At 34.1% G+C, this 16,742-nt stretch overlaps 3 protein-coding genes across 4 annotated transcripts; all 3 read left to right on the forward strand.

Annotated features, from left to right (window-relative positions):
• Positions 1-2,803: 2,803 nt before the first annotated feature.
• LOC122196469 (uncharacterized) lies at positions 2,804-8,391 on the forward strand. 2 transcript variants are annotated; one of them, XR_008230246.1, is made up of 5 exons: positions 2,804-3,478; positions 3,571-3,665; positions 4,398-7,628; positions 7,735-7,810; positions 7,989-8,391. XR_008230246.1 is itself a non-coding variant. In XM_042899164.2 (5 exons), the coding sequence occupies exons 3-4, from the start codon at positions 6,835-6,837 to the stop codon at positions 7,766-7,768; spliced, it is 828 nt and encodes a 275-aa protein (XP_042755098.1). In that variant the 5' UTR covers positions 2,805-3,478; positions 3,571-3,665; positions 4,398-6,834; the 3' UTR covers positions 7,769-7,810; positions 7,989-8,391. The 2 variants fall into 2 exon arrangements, 1 of the variants encoding a protein (XP_042755098.1); XM_042899164.2 differs by having other exon boundaries at positions 2,805-3,478.
• A 2,614-nt stretch (positions 8,392-11,005) lies between these two features.
• Positions 11,006-15,325, forward strand: LOC111888223 (uncharacterized). The gene is made up of 5 exons (XM_042899711.2): positions 11,006-11,135; positions 11,239-11,479; positions 11,623-11,814; positions 14,743-14,844; positions 15,024-15,325. The coding sequence occupies exons 1-5, from the start codon at positions 11,026-11,028 to the stop codon at positions 15,123-15,125; spliced, it is 747 nt and encodes a 248-aa protein (XP_042755645.1). The 5' UTR covers positions 11,006-11,025; the 3' UTR covers positions 15,126-15,325.
• A 549-nt stretch (positions 15,326-15,874) lies between these two features.
• On the forward strand, positions 15,875-16,507 carry LOC111888463 (F-box/kelch-repeat protein At3g06240). Its single transcript, XM_023884637.1, has one exon. The coding sequence runs from the start codon at positions 15,875-15,877 to the stop codon at positions 16,505-16,507; it is 633 nt and encodes a 210-aa protein (XP_023740405.1).
• The last annotated feature ends 235 nt before the right edge of the window (positions 16,508-16,742 follow it).

Raw genomic sequence — 16,742 nt, forward strand, 5'->3', positions numbered from 1 at the left:
TAGACCTATGTCGTCTAAAATGTCATTTTCTATACACATATTTATTTATAAACTTATAAACTATGGTATAATATTTTAATTTATGTTACATATAAAAAAAATTAAAAACATGTCAGAGGTCTTGTGTGCACTACATGAAATACAATTATTAGCAGCGACAAAAGTCGTTGGTAAAGAGTTAGCTAGTCACCGGTAAATGCAATAGTGGCGACACGTTGTCGGTAAAACGTCGTTGCTATTGCTCTGTCGATATTGATCAGAATGGCGCCGCTAAAAAGAATTGTCGCCGCTAATGCTCCTGTCACAGGTAATGCTTCGTGTCGCTGCTAATGATAAAGTCGTCGCTATTGTTGCCGTCACCGGTAATGCTTCGTGTCTCTATGGAAAGATAAAGTTTAACATCCTACTTATACCAAATACATAAAATTCATATTCATATATCACATACATACATAATAACATCCTGCTTATACCAAATACACACATACTTGTACATATCTCTATTCTAATAAAAGAATAATTTTAATATCCTTTTGACATGTGTCATCATATTAGGCCTCCTAATTAATACACATTTTATTCATTTTTTTTGTTTTTTTGCCATATGTCACCCTATTAAACCTCTTAATTAATCCATGCCACTTGTCAACCTATTAATTATCTATTTCAAATTTTAAAATTTTCACTTTAATTACAATAAATTAATAACAATGCAATAAAAATTAAAATAAAATTAATACAAATTATAAGGTGATATAATTTCATATATTTATTTAAATTAATGATTATAATTGATTAATAATTTTGTGTTCTAACTATTAAAGTTTAATTAATTTTGTAGCCGTGGTTTCACGGGTTATAAACTAGTATAGATAATAATATCCTACTTATATCAAATACACATATTTCATATTTATATCCAACATATACAACAAACACATATACATTCACATATATACACCAAATTTACATACATTCACATGCATATATCAAATATATGCTAATTTTCACATAATTTATAAAACTACACATATTTTGCAATTAAACTCAAATTTCAAAATAAATAGAAGGAAATAGAACCTATGACGGCGGAAATCAAAGAAATGGTGCAGTGGTGACGGTAGTCGCCGGTGGTGGCCGGGAAAGTCAATCAAAAGCTGAAATTGAAAATATTTTGCAATTAATCACTAAAACATGCTAAAAATCAATGTTACAAGACAAAAGGGATCGTAATCTTTTGCTGAAAATACCTATTGTCATCGGAAAATAGTGTCTGTCACCGGATGACGTCGGAAACTAGTCAAGTTCAACTTTGACCGCCAGTATCTTCCTTTATGTAGTCGGAATCCTTAATATTGGTTTTGCCGGATGGGTTTAGTATTGAATCGACCAAGAAGATGGAAGAAAAAATCGCAACAGCAGCTCAAGATGGAAGCGAATAGAGAAAAGGAAAACAACATCGATTTCTTTGGTTAACTACGTCGACCTTTAGCGGCGACTCCTTTACCGACGACAATTTTGGCTTTAACGGCGACTTCTATCAATAGCGACGACACTTAAGAGGGAATCAATGTCGCATCATTTATTCGATAATTAGCGGCGACTCGGTTAGGTCTTTAGTGGCGACTTTTGTCGCCAGTATTGCTTTTGTGCATTCATCGAGTACCATAGTCGTTGGATTAGAAACATGATCGGACGTCTCAATTTACTGGAATGTTAAAGTGCGGATCTGTGTCATGGGCTATTAGCGGCTACACTTACCTTTAGCGACGACAATTTGATATGTCACCGCTAAAGGTAGGTGTCGCCGCTATTGGTGTTGCCGCTAATGACTATATTTTTTTATAGTGGTGTAATGCAATTATCTATAAGGCATGACTTTTAAAATTTACTTTCCTTAATTATGGCATCAGAACAAGATTCACGGGTTTTGTTATTATTATTGTTGTATAAAAATAAAAACAACAAATATATTTATGATTGCTCTATTTTTAGTATTTGTTTAACATTGTTTTAGTAAATCCTTTGGTACAAATATATTGGTTTAAAAAATAGCATCATATCATCGCTATATTTTTAGTAAAGCAGTAAAAGTCGATTTTCCAATAATCAGTTTAGAGTTTGTAGAGTTTTATGAGTCTCAATTTTTAAAAACTATGTAAAAATTATTATTGAACATGCTCCAAGTGCCAAAGGTTTTAGAAGTATAAGTCAACATGTAAAAAAAATAAAAATAAAAGTTTTAGAAATATACTAATATAAAAAAAACAATAAAAGAAATAAAAGAAAGTAAGAAACAAAAGATATTAATTTTAAAATTCTATAATTCTCATGGAAATTAATAATCATCTCCGTTTCTCCGTAAGCAACATTTGTGCACAAAAATCTCCTTTAACAGTTCGTGTTTCCCCTATGGTGACTGCCGGCGATGGGAACGTTCCCTACGTAATAAGTTAGCGGTGGAACTCGAGAAAATTAAGATTCGTGAAAAGCCCTTTCTAGCCAGGTTTAACACATTTGCTTTCAGTTAGATCAATTTGTAATTATTTCTTGTGGATGTGAGCTTATTTAGGGACTATATTCTCGATGCTATATCGTATGAATGTCTTAGGGCATCCTAGTTGTTATGGCTTTCTATAAATTTTTTTTCTTTCTTTCATAATGGTTGTTGCATTCCATTTCAATTAATTAGCTTTTTTTTTCATTGGATGTAGAAAGCCATTGATAATACTTTATATACTGCTGCTACAGGTCTAAAATCCAACGCCCAACGACGATGGAGAATCTCCCAAACAAGATTTTATTAAACATATTCGTCCGCTTATTGGCCAAACAGCTTGCTCAGATGAGGTCTGTCTCCAAATCTTGGAATACACTTTTATCCCATCCTTCCTTTGTAAAATCCCACCTCCATCGTTCCATGCATAACAACAATGAACAAATTTTCTTGATCTTCTATGGTCTCTTCAAACCCTTCAAACAATACTCCTCTCAATCTTCAATCTTCCCATCTAGAACCCACTAATGTCATCAAACACACCCCAAGTAATCTCCCGACACTACTGGAAAATTGGCTATAGAGTACACCCCCATCTAATACGGTTGTAAAAATACCCGTATTATAAAGGGATAAATAAATATAATACACACAATTGCAGCATCTAATACGGTTAATTGGAGCATCTAATACGGTTAATGAGATGTACTAGAAACAAAATCAAATAACTAAAAATATGCCCCCATTTTGATTAAGTACGGCTAACACCTAAATTGAATACGGCTAATACCTAAATTGAATACGCCTCCTCCTCTTCCTCCTCACATACTTAGCTTCCTCCTCCCACACTAATCGGTCCTTCATCTCCATCTCCCCTGTCGCAACACCATCATCATCGGCCAGCCTCGCCTCGCATGCCACCTCCAATAATTCAACCAACCTGAAAATCCCACCACCGGACCTGCGGTTTAAATTTAAAGGGTAAGAGCTTTGATTTTTGTTTTTTCAATAGACAAACACAGGTAGCGGTTCAAATTTAAAGGTAAGAGATTTGATTTCTGTTTTTGCAACAGAAAAACAAGAGCAAAAATACAAATACAAAGGAACTACAACTGTTCACGAAGGACAAGGAAGCGTTTTGGCTTTGATGGAGATGCAAAATCAAATGGTAGGACCTCTATTTTGAAAACTTAAAATTCAAACACATTCCCTATTTCATCAAGTCCTTAACAGTCCTTGAGTACTAAGTTCATACCAATCAATTTCAATATATCAACTTCTTACTCACAGAGACCACATTCCCTGTCTCATCAAGTCTGTCAAAATATTAGATTAAGTTCCATAATACACACATATATAGTGCAAAGATAATATGTATACCTGCTTAATAATCTTGAAATTTTGGCTAAAATCTTTCGAAGAAATGATAAAATTGGTGGTTAATTGTTGTTTTTTTTGTTTACTGTAAGCATTTGAGTTTGCATCAACTAAAAGGATAAAGATTCCCTCTGTACCTCATAAACAATGGTTATTCTTTCATTTCTATCATATTCTTCTAATAATTGTATCAATTCCAATGTAATCGACTGTTTAATAGAATCTTTTTGATTTGTAAAAAATGATAAAATTGGTGGTTAAATCTTTTATCTGGACCAAATTATCCTTGAAACGGGTTTATTAATGATCAACATTTTTGGTAAAACATGATATATTTGCCTGATTCAGGTCACAAAAATTGTAACAAAGTTGATATAAAAAGTAATGAGTTGTGTTGTGGAAGGTTGTACATTTCACTATCAATATAAGCATTATACTATTATTTGTAAATAAAAGAAAATACATTGTTATTATTTTGTGGGATGACTCTAATCCTTTCTTTTTGTGGTATTATTTTACACAGATGTATCGTGAAACTTGGATGTATGGACTACCACGGGCTAGCAGTGAATATTTACATAACGTCAAGAAATTTCTTAAAGTTGCTGAGGATCATCGGGTGCATAGAGGAGAATCTTACATTTGGTGTCCTTGTAAAATGTTCCGAAATTGTAAAAAGGTCTATGATTTGGATATAATAGAAGAACATGTGATATGTGAAGGAGTTATGAATGGATATACGTGTTGGTCACAACATGGCGAGTTATTGATTGACCATAACACAATTGATGTTGAATCTCGTTATGATGATACAGATGATTCAGAAGATGACATCCATGATAACCTAGATGACATGTTACATGATATTGAAGATAATGTGCCTGATAGAGATTATGAAAAATTTCAACAGTTGTTTGAAGACGTTGAAAAACCGTTGTATGACGGTTGCATGAAATTTACCAAGCTTTCTGTTGTCCTGACATTGTTTAACCTAAAAGCAAATAATGGTTGGAGTGATAAAAGTTTCACAAAACTGTTAGGGGTTATACATTAAATGCTCCCTGAAAGTAATGAGTTACATGTTTCACTATACCAAGTGACAAAAAATAATGTGTGCAATGGATTTGGAAATCGAAAGAATACACGTATGTCCAAATGATTGTATGTTGTATAGAAATGAGCATGCAAATCTACATGAATGTATTACATGTGGAAGGTCGCGTTATTTGTGGAAGAAACAAACAGAATAGAATAGTGATGTGACAAAGAATGGCCCCCCTACCAAGTTATTATGGTATTTGTCCATTGTATCAAGACTGAAACGATTGTTTGCAAATGCCAAAGATGTAGAATTATTACGTTGGCATGCCGAGAAGCGTAAAAGATATGGAAAGATGAGACACGTGGTTGATGCTCCGCAATGGAAGAACATTGATCATGAATTTGAAGAATTTGGTAATGAGATTAGAAATCTCCAATTCGGACTTAGTGCAGATGGAATTAATCCGTTCAAACACATGAGAAGTAGTCACAACACATGGTCGGTTCTTCTTTGCATATACAATCTTCCACCGTGGTTATGTATGAAACGGAAATACATCATGATGTCATTGCTAATTCAAGGTCCGATACAACCCGGTAACGACATTGATGTGTTTTTGGCTCCATTAATTGACGACATGAAAGAATTATGGAACTTGGGAGTTGAATTCTATGATGCATTCAAGAAAGAGTATTTCCAGCTACATGCAATGATTTATTGTACTATAAGTGATTTTCCAGCTTACACAAATTTTTCCGGATATGGTACAAAAGGAAAGAAGGCGTGTCCAGTTTGTGAAGAGGACACACGGTCGATGTGGTTGAAAAACTATAAAAAAAATGTATACATGGGACATCGACGATCGCTTCCAAAGAATCACTTGTATCGTACCCAGGGAAACTTGTTTGACGGTAAAATCGAGAATGAAGATATGAATCTCCCAATGGATGGAAAAATGACATTTTCCCGAGTTCAAAATTTAAATATTGTTTTTGGAAAACGCAGTAAAAACAATCAACCGACCAATTGGAAGAAGAGGTCTACTTTTTGGGAATTACCATACTGGAAAACGTTGGAAGTCCAACATTGTCTTGATCCCATGCATATTAGGACAAATGTTTTTGAAAGCTTAACAAGCTTGTTGTTGAACATTCCTAAAAAATCAAAGGATGGGCTTAGTGTTCGAGATGACATGGTTGCAATGGGAATTCAGCCAAAGCTTGCTCTTATTAAGAAAGAAAGAAGACGTACATATCTACCACCAGCTTGCTATACATTGTCTAAAGATGAGAAAACAAAGTTTTGTAAATGCCTACATGGTATCAAGGTGCCATCTGGCTATTCTGCAAACATCAAGAATTTGGTGTCAATGAAAGACTTGAAATTGATTGGTATGAAGTCACATGATTATCATGTTCTAATCACACATGTGATTCCTATTGCAATTTGTGGAATACTTCCGGACCATGTCCGACATACAATAACAAAGCTTTGCTTGTTCTTCAACATGATTCATTCGAAAGTGATTGATCCTGAAGTTTTGGACTCATGGCAACATGATATTATCCTCACTCTCTGTGAACTTGAAATGTACTTTCCACCTTCCTTTTTTGATGTCATGGTTCACCTTGTATCCCATATTGTAAGAGAAATAAAGGCTTGTGGTCCGGTGTTTCTGCGATACATGTACCCTTTCGAGAGATATATGTGTGTCTTAAAAGGATATGTAAGGAACCGACATCAACCAGAAGGCAGTATTGTTAGAGGACATGCTGCAGAGGAAGTGATTGAGTTTTGTACAAACTATCTCAAAGGAGTCAACACTATTGGAATACCGAAATAACATCATGAAGGTAGACTTCAAGGAGTTGGTATAATTGGATCGAAAGTGGTAATTCCTGATCGAGACGAATTCCACATGGCACACTTTATAGTCCTGCAACACATGACATCTGTTGCTCCTTATGCAAAGGAACACATGGAAATGTTACGATCAAGAAATAGTAGGAGGACCGAAAAATGGTTGGCTAACGAGCATATTAAAAAATTTCCACAATGGTTGAAAGATAAGGTGAAATTAGGCTTAAGGACAAAAGATGTTGATAGATTAGTGAAGGTGTTGGGGTATGGTCCGCAAAATGTTGTGTCAACATATCAAAGCTATGACATTAATGGGTATACGTTTTATACCCAAAACCAGGATAGAAAGAGCACACTACAAAATAGTGGAGTGACGCTAATAGCCATGTCGACCGAATACTCTAGTGCAAATCATGAGGGAAGGTCATGTATAGCCAAAGACTCGTATTATGGTGTCATTCAAGAAATTTGGGAATTGAACTATGATTCCTCGGTTGTAGTACCCGTGTTCAAGTGTAAGTGGGTTGACAATCGAAGAGGTGTTAAAGTTGATGAAGACGGTTTCACACTTGTCAACCTTTCTACAAACGGTTATGTATCTGAACCATTTATTCTAGCTAAGCAAGCTAACCAAGTATTCTTTGTTGAGGACCCAATGGACACCAGATGGCACATTGTTCTTCATGGTAAACGACGTATACTCGGAGTTGAAAATGTCGTGGACGAGGAAGAATATAACCAGTTTGACGACCTACCTCCATTTTCTATTGGTATTCCATCTATGAATGTCGATATTAATGACGCTGCTTACTTAAGATTGGACCATAACAAAGGATCATATGTTGAAGAAAGGTAATAAACCCCTCTGTTCGATCTAAAAATAAAATATAATTTGAATGTAAATTTGAAACATATGAGGATAGTATTATGTATGTATTTACTACATTTTTGTTTGCAGCAACACAGACGGACACGACACTGAAGGACAATAACAGTGATTGTTGTAGTTGAAGCAATATAGAAGGAGGTATCAGGTATTTTTGGAATTATGTAGCATTTCTGTAAAAAAAAAAGGTTATGTATCATGATAATATCAGTACTTTCCTAGTGTGATGCCACTAATGGATTCATTAAAAATGTCTTGAGTTGAGTGTTGATCAAATGACCAAAATGCCCTTTCATTCATGGTTTGGTTTGCTCACTTTCTTTCAGGTACATCAAAGAAGGATTAGAGAATTAAAAAGGACAATATGGTCATTTTGGCATATCTTCCTCTGAGGATTTTTGATCAGCAGTCTCAAAAAATTCTTATAGTAATTGTTGATAGAATTTTGAGTCATGGAGTAGTTAAGCATCACAAACTGTTGGGATAACAATTCTTTTCTCAAACAGTAATTGGCTTTGCAGTTGTTAGATAGATGTGTTAATTGCTTTGCTTATTATATGTGTTGTGTTATTTGCTTCTGTTAGATTGATAAAGTTATTGAAAAGATACTCTTTTTTTATATCCCAATTGAAAGAATTGGCATCAAAGGGTGTGAAGCAAGTGGTGAGGTGAAAGATGGTGTTGTGTTGAAAGTCGGTGGATCCATTCAAGATTTGCAACAAAACTGAATAGAACAGGGAGTCAATAAATTGTATGGAATTTCATTTTTTTGCTTGTTCTTTTAATAACTTTTTGTACATTACCATTTGAAGAAAAAAAATTTAAGGGATAATCATTAAGCTGACCAAAATAAAAAGGAATCAGGATGATAATTTTTTGTGAAGCAATCAAAGGAGGATATGTTACATATTTGCCCCCATTTTGGGGTTCTACCTATTGGGATTTGAAATAAATAATAATATGTTTTGCTAAATGGACAAGGCAAAGGCATATTAAAATACAGCAAATTATGTGGTTGTTTTGTGATAGTTTCAAGAATTATGTTCATTTTGTATACATAAACATGGTCCATCATTTTATCATTTTAAAATGAAAAATATAAACAATATCATTTTAAAATGAAAAATGTCATTCAGCAGTGGCTAAATTTTTATTTAAGGGCCATAGAAAGAAACAACAAGCAAGGGCTATAGAAATTTCAACATACTCATCTTCGGTCTCCATTTTGATATTGGGCTCGGTCAAAGTCGGTCAAAAAGTCAACAAATGGAAAAAGTCAACAAATGAAAATTAAAATTAACACTGCTGAGTGGAATCCATTTGCATTGTCTAGAAACACAAAATGACTGATTATTCACAAAGGAATGGAATTGATAGGGGAATGGAATGACTGATTCCATTCCTGTCATAGAAAAGAAAAGAGAGGTACATAACAGAAGCATATAGAGATGTGCATCAAAAAGTGTCCAGGTTTGTATGATGATATAAAAGTACAATTTTACCCTTGGGGTAATATATTTTTAAGTTGACCATTTTGCCCCTTTATAGGCCATGAAAGCACGAATGGGCGATCTTGGACAAAGCTTAGGAATGACCCAAGGTTTGGAGAAAGCATCATCGACTATGTTTTTAACTTCATCTGCTGTTGCTCCAAAAAGAAAAAATTGTCCTCTCCAACTTCCTTCCTGATTTCAACATTAACCCCCATCTAATGTTCCTATAATCAGGCATCCATTGAGTGCAAATTTCATATTACTTGTCCCATTAGCTTCCATTCCAGCTGTACTTATATGCTGTGACACCTCACTTCCTAGTATAAGAGGAGTTGTATACACCAGTAGTGCTATAGTTATTCTGTAAATACCATTATGCTAAGTTGTTGGATATAAATATAAAACTACTTCATCTATTATTAATGATTCAGTTCTTGGTTGCCAAACTTTCTAATTTTGTTCCAATCGAGTTAGTTGATAAGTTGTTAACTGATTTCAAGGTTACCACAATTTTGCCACTTATGTGACACAGAATCACTATTTGCTGTGAAATTGGCTTTTTGTATGAAGGTTTGAAATTGAATAAGGAAATTTGAAATTGTTCAAGGTTGAACTTAAGCTACATTTTGGAAAGGATATAGTTGATTGCTGAAATTATTCTACTTGCAACATTTTCTTTATAAATCTACATAATTATTGTAAATATAAACACATTAGAATATTAGATACCCTTTCAAAAGAGTGTACTATGCATGCAATGACAATAGTGTAATATTTGATTTAGTCCAAGCTAGGGTGTGTTTGAAAACTTGTAAAAGGATATGAGAGTTTTAATGCACTATCAAACAGATGTCAATGCATATGAACACGTTACAAGGAATGAAAGTAAATGAAAGGGAATTAGAAGTTTGGCAATATCTTATTTTGTTCATTCTCTCTAACCTCTTTGGTGGAAAACCATCCATAGCATCATAAAACTTCAAACCTTCTTCAAGTTCTCCTAGATTAAGTCCAAAAGGTAGGTGGTTTTCCTTCCATACTTTTATCTCTTTAATCTACAAGGTTTGAAATCACTATTCATGGTGAAAATCAACACACCTCCAAAAACCTTAGTTTCTTATTTGAAATTTTTTGGTTAGGGATAAAGATTAAGCTTAGGGAAGAGCAGGTTGTGAGATAATCTAATTGCACTTAAACTAGTTACTTGTACCTCCTACAGACCCACAAGTAGTTACTAGATACCTATTTTCTGCAGATGGAATTAATGCGTTTTACTTCTCTGTTTTTAACCATTTTGTTATGATCTGATTAAGTTCAGGACTACAAAATCTGAGCCAACGTCTAGGAGTAATGCCCAAATTTCTTGTTTGGTCATATTGACACATAATCTACAAATAACTCTGCCTTTAAGATGTCACTGTGCAATTGTGCTACACCATTAACCTGTCAAAATAGATAAAAACAAATGGCTGAATTGATGGGAGCCTAAACCTCACACAAATAGGGGCTGAATATAAATTGCATCATATTTGTTTTTTTCCATCAAGTGTAATTCTTTTTTTGTTGTATTTGATTATAAATTGCATCATATTTCTTTTGAGAGTGCCAATGGTAGCTATCTTGGTCCTTAAAAGCTTTCTCTTACAGTTTTTATGTTATATAACCATCAAGGTCTCTATCACATTTTTTTGGTATGATTTTTTTTATTGTTTTGATCTACTATAAAAAAAAAGTGTCATAATCTTCTCATTAGTTGGATTAAGTCATAATCTTTAACATATCTTGACCCTCATCATTTTCTATCATCAGTTTTATGCTCATTTTCTTATAACCAGGTCTAAGGTTATACATCGGAAATTTTCCATTACATATGGATGAGGTACTAGTGAAAACAACCAAGAGTAGGAGGATCCGTATGGTAGAAAGAAAAACTAGAAAAAGAAGTGTTGGTAAACCCAAAACGAAACATCTTGAAGCCAGGTATAAACTTACCTTGGGTATCTTCAATTTTATATAAAATTTTGGTTTTTTTTGGTGTTCGGGACTCTTAGAATTAATTATACGAGTGTTTATGCTTTTGTAGGAATACAATGGAACGTCCAGAAAAGAAAAAGATAAGTGTGACATTGATCAGAGATCACTCCAAAGAATATCTATCAAATTTAACAGTTGAGTTCGATCACTTTGGTAGAGCTATTGGACCTAACCGCTTTAAGTTCACCAGTTATCGTGGAGTGACTACGAGGAAGATGATTTCTATCCTGATAGATAGTTGGGATTTAGTGGATCAATGTGAAAAAGATCAATTGTGGTTAAACATAAAGGTAAAACTCAATTCAACACACTTTTGATATCATTTAATACTAGCAATCACAGTTTCCTGCCATGTTATTCTCTTCCATCATACAAGTTGTATCATATCATATACCTAAAAGTTGTTATCTTCATTTTTTATTTAAAAAAGCAGAATTATTGGCATATACGAGATGATGATCATAAAGCACAAGTACTTAGAGATTGCAACACGCATTGGAAAGCCTACAAGTCGGAGCTTCTTAAGTTGTGGGACAATGGTGTCAATCCAGTAAAACAATACCCGTACCTTGACAAAGCAATGTGGAAAAATTTCCTTGTTCTAAAATCCACGGAAGAATTTGAGGTATGTTTGAGTTTATTCTTATTTATAATATTATTATGTTTTACTATTTCTAATTGGATAATTCATTTGTAAAGGAATTAAGAAGAAAAGGAAGGGAGGCAGCAAATAAAAACAAGAACCATCCTCGGTTGGGCCCAAGCGGATATCGTGGTAATGAAAGCAAATGTGATGAAGAGGTCGCATCCGGTGTAACAATAAAAGGCCACAATATATCAAGCAAGCGGGCAAGGAATTTTCTCTATGCCAGTAGAAAACGCAATTCATCGGGGCAGTTGGTTATAACGCCAGAGACCAAGCCTCTAGCAGATAAGATTGTAAGATAGTGGTCTTTCCTTTTAATGTTATCATGTCCCTTTGAAAGTTCTTTATTAAATAAACTGCTTTTACAGTTGTATTGTTTGCATTTTTATAGATCCAAAAAGATATTATGTTATCTCAAGGAGTGTTAGAGCTTGGACCTCGGTCTGATCTATTGGCGGAGGTACTAGGACGGGAACATTCCGGTCGCACGAGGGCAGTTGGTCATAATATCGGCTTAAAGCAATCAATGATTTATAAGAGAAAAAAGAAAGGACATGAGTTACCCGATGTTGAACAGATGCAAGAAAAGCTAGAGACGAGGATGTTGAATAGCAACTTATATGACAAGATCAAAGATAGGTTGATGACTGAGCTGTCGGAACAATTAGTACCGATAGTGGTTGCTGCGTTGAAGCAAGATAAGACAACTGATATGGCGGAAGACACAAATTTTTCTCGGGTGAAGACGACAAGTGTTGGATCGAAGACATCCACGACATTGTTGGATGATTTGCATAAGATAACGGTATCTATTTTTTATAACATATATATTTGTTTGCATGTTTGATAATATAACTTTGCATTAAACAAAATGTATATTTGTTTGTAGGAAGCCACCAACTGCGAGTTGACGCTACCATATTGTACAATACGCCCATCATTAGCCAAAGGAACCGTCTTCCCTTTCGGAGATGGTGTAATTCATATGGTTCCTCTAGAAGCAGGTCACTTGAGGGTATCAGTCGATATTATCTATGGAGATCATCATTCTTTCCTTCTTCCAGTCTCGCCAATTGAAGGTGTATATAATCTAGGTCAAGCACTTCATAGTTTTATTCAATGGCCTCGAGATTCAATTCCTCTTATTAAGGTACATTAATATCTAATCACATGCATCTGTGACTATTTACTAAACTCGATTTCAATTATGCAGAAAGATAAAAGACCTCTCATTGAACCATTACCAATGTCGACCCAAGCTGCTCCTATTCTTCATGACCAGGTAAGTCACTCTAACTTACAATTTTGGAAAGTTATTGTTTTCATTTATAGTTAATTTCCCATAAAAAAACTACATATATTAAAATATAATCTTTTAATTTGGACTTCAGGAAAAAGAGAAAGAAAACATGAATGTTGAAGAAGCTAAAGAGCATAAGAAGAAAGCAAAGAAAAAGCAAGAGTATGAGGTGCATAATTTTCTTCTTTTGTTTTCTTTGAAAGATATTATATATTAACATGCCTTAATAAGATAAAAAGTTACAATGAAAAGATATGAAAGTTGGATGCTATTTTTAGCATTTAGCCCTCAGAAATATACTGTATTTTTTACTATTTTTTGGTGGCAGAAAAATCTTCCTAGAAAGAAAAGGAAACTGGAAGCATCTAAAGAGATGATGGGGGATGAAGCAAAAAATAGGGTATATGGCACAAACCTACATCTCTCTATCTCTCTCTCTCTCTCTCTTATTGTTATTATTTTCATAGCAATATAGTTTTCATGATAATCATTTGGTTTCTTAATGTAGGTACAAAAGGAAAAGTTATACAAAACGATGCAAGAACCCATGATGCCAAAGAAACTGTTTAAGAGCCACAACATTCCGGAGTCGTTTCCCATTGTGTTCTGAACCCGGGATCTTCAACGCTGCAAGTGTTGAAACCGTGATTAGCTCAATGGCCATTATGGAGATGTTGAAAAACGAACAACTTGATATTAGTTGTTTTCTATGGTATCAAATGTAAGTACTTTAACATTTACGGTATTAATGTTTCATATTATTTTACCATTATAATATATATTGTGTTTTCAGAATGCTACATCCACTGATGCTTGTATCAAGAATGGATAACAAATGTACTTTTATAAACCCACAATGTATCACGTCTACAAGATGTGAATACGATGATAGGGGTGAAACAGATCATGTCATCAATGATCTTGTTGATGTGATGAATTTTCATGAGGAAAAATAATTTTTTCTTGCACCATATTGGGAATGGTATGATATTCTAAATGTCTTTACTGTTATGATATTTTTAATCAAAAGTTGTTTATTGGGAATGGATGTTGATAGTGATTTGTCCTCATCAATATAAAAGCTACATTTTGGATTCCGCCCGAGGGACAAAGACATTGAAAGACTACACAATAGTTGAACATGTGAATAAGTTAGAAATTTCTTATTTTAGTATTCGAAATGATATATCTTTTTATAAATTTTAACAAATCATTGTTGTTTATTTTTGTTTTAGGGCTGTTACAAGGTTTAAAAAAACAAAAACCAACAAATCACATTTGTGTCCATTAACTTGGATTTTCCCCAAGGTAATTAATCTTATTAACTAATATATATATATATATATATATATATATATATATATATATATATATATATATCCGAAAAGAAAACTCTCATACGTATATAATTGTTTTAGTTTAATCAACAATTGTCCGATTGGGTGTGTGGTTACTACGTTATGAACTGGATGCATGAGTTTGTACTTTTTCGACAACACGGATTTCCGAAAGTAAGTATATTGTTAGATATTTTTTTCATTTTTTTTTATTGTAATAAAGGCTCACCTTTGTTAAATAACAAATTTTTTATCTTAATTTGTTTGTAGAACATTTGGAAGGACAAAAAACCATTTTCTAGTGAGGAATTGGAGGAACGTGTTAAAACATGGATGAGAACTTTTGGTGATAAAGTGAAGCCTTTTTGTAAGGTACTCAAATTGTATTTCATGTTGTATTTGCTCATATTTTTTTATGTTCTGGAGAAGTTTTCACCCTTGCATTGCTATAGATGAAGTTGTTAATGGCAGAAAAGTCCTATAATTTGAGTTTTCTTCGTTAAAAGTTATTTGAGATTTTGAATCCTAAGTTTTCTTGTTAATTTTTGTAGGCATACAATGAATCAACCACAAAGGGGAAAGAGAGGTTAGATGTGACAAAGGGGAAAGAGAGGTTAGAGGTGACAAAGGGGAAAGAGAGGTTAGAGATGTGACATTAACATATTTTTTTCTGTTTAATGAACTAAGTTCATGGTAATTTTTTTTTCTATTTCTAAAAATGAAAACATGATCAGTGATGTCCCACTTCTTATGGTTGGAATGGAATCATATAGTAGGTTTGTATTTTGTAGAGATTGATCCATGGTAATCATATAGTAGCTTTGCAGAGATTGAAAAGTTTGTTTCAGTTGGAATGGTGATCCATGTGTTCCACAGCATCCATGGACTTGAATTGGCTGTTTAATAAGGCTGGAGTGGAATTGGAGTGGAATTTCCAGTTTAATAAGGCTCTGGAATGCAAAGGATGTGAGACATCAAGTACGGTTGTTTATTGGTGTATTAAATGTGTATATATGGCGTATTAGATGACACTTGAGACATCAAGTACGGTTGTGTATTGGTGTATTAGATGTGTATATATGGCGTATTAGATGATTGTATGCGATGGTTGTAAAAAGTAGATAGCATAATATAATACGGTCAAATAGCCGTACTCTATTATGCATGTAATCTAATACACCCCTCTACTAATACGCCCTCTATGTACGTATTATATTCACAATTTCAACCGTACTCTATTAACCTTTTTCTAGTAGTGTGATGAACGTTATTGGCTCTATCAACGGCTTAATATGCATTTCTGGATACTTTTGTTCTAACATCCATATTTGGAACCCTTCTCTCCCTGCCATGTCAACTATCCCCCCACCACATTCATTTTATGCCCACAACTTCTCATTATATGTCAACCTCTATCCGATTTGGGTTTGATCCCAAAAGTGACGATTACAAACTAGTTGCGCTTACTCGCCTTCATGACACTGTCTTTGAAAATGTGGGTGAGGTTTACAGCATGAGAAAGGGTTCTTGGGAATCAATCACTCAACCGTTTCCATCACACATCAGAAGGATTGAAAACACCGATCAACTTTGTGTAGATGGCCATGATGGTCATCTTCATTGGCAAAATGAGACAGAAGAAACGATAGTGGCATTTGATTTAGGTTTAGAGACGTTCCGTGAGATACCTGTTCCAGATTCTCTACTAGATTCCAACCACATTGCACATCGTTTAGGAGTTTTGGGTGGAAAGCTTTGTGAGATTTCATGGCAAAAGAATGGTGCATGGGAGGTGTGGGTGATGGAGGAGTATGGGATGCCTGAATTATGGGTCAAACGCTATGTTTTCCCTAAGTTTATTAATGATGGTTGGAGATTTCCATTTGGATTCACATCACGCAATGAACTGCTTCTTGTAGATTGTAGGGGTCGACTTGTTTTGTATGATCCAATTTCAAACAAGGCTAAATTGACCTCTACAGAACAAAGCGCACATAGAATCGTGGAGTATGTGGACACTCTTTTTTGGGTCTAGACTTATCTATCCTCTATTTTCTTATGTGTTTTTTCTTCCTGAAATTAAAAAGACTACTTAATGTTCACCAAGTCATACTTGAGTTCGAGTTTTTTGTAAAAATGGGTTGAAAATAGGAACCTTTTGCAAAAATGGGTTGATTTTTATTTCAATTGCAAAAACGGGTTGTTTTTTTGTGTCCCCACATAAAAATCAACGTATTTATATATAATTTTACATTTTGACCCCTTCAACT

The sequence above is a fragment of the Lactuca sativa genome, chromosome 2 (genome assembly GCF_002870075.4).
Source record: "Lactuca sativa cultivar Salinas chromosome 2, Lsat_Salinas_v11, whole genome shotgun sequence".
NCBI lineage: Eukaryota > Viridiplantae > Streptophyta > Magnoliopsida > Asterales > Asteraceae > Lactuca > Lactuca sativa.

Excerpts from the sequence above, each read along its gene's own strand:
- LOC122196469 (XM_042899164.2), top strand. The coding sequence starts at position 6,835 with ATGGCACACTTTATAGTCCTGCAACACATGACATCTGTTGCTCCTTAT. Across the intron at positions 7,629-7,734 it reads GGATCATATGTTGAAGAAAG|CAACACAGACGGACACGACA; the intron begins GTAATAAACCCC and ends TTTTGTTTGCAG.
- LOC111888223 (XM_042899711.2), top strand. The coding sequence starts at position 11,026 with ATGGATGAGGTACTAGTGAAAACAACCAAGAGTAGGAGGATCCGTATG. Across the intron at positions 11,480-11,622 it reads AATTGTGGTTAAACATAAAG|AATTATTGGCATATACGAGA; the intron begins GTAAAACTCAAT and ends TTAAAAAAGCAG. Across the intron at positions 14,845-15,023 it reads AAGTGAAGCCTTTTTGTAAG|GCATACAATGAATCAACCAC; the intron begins GTACTCAAATTG and ends TAATTTTTGTAG.
- LOC111888463 (XM_023884637.1), top strand. The coding sequence starts at position 15,875 with ATGTCAACCTCTATCCGATTTGGGTTTGATCCCAAAAGTGACGATTAC.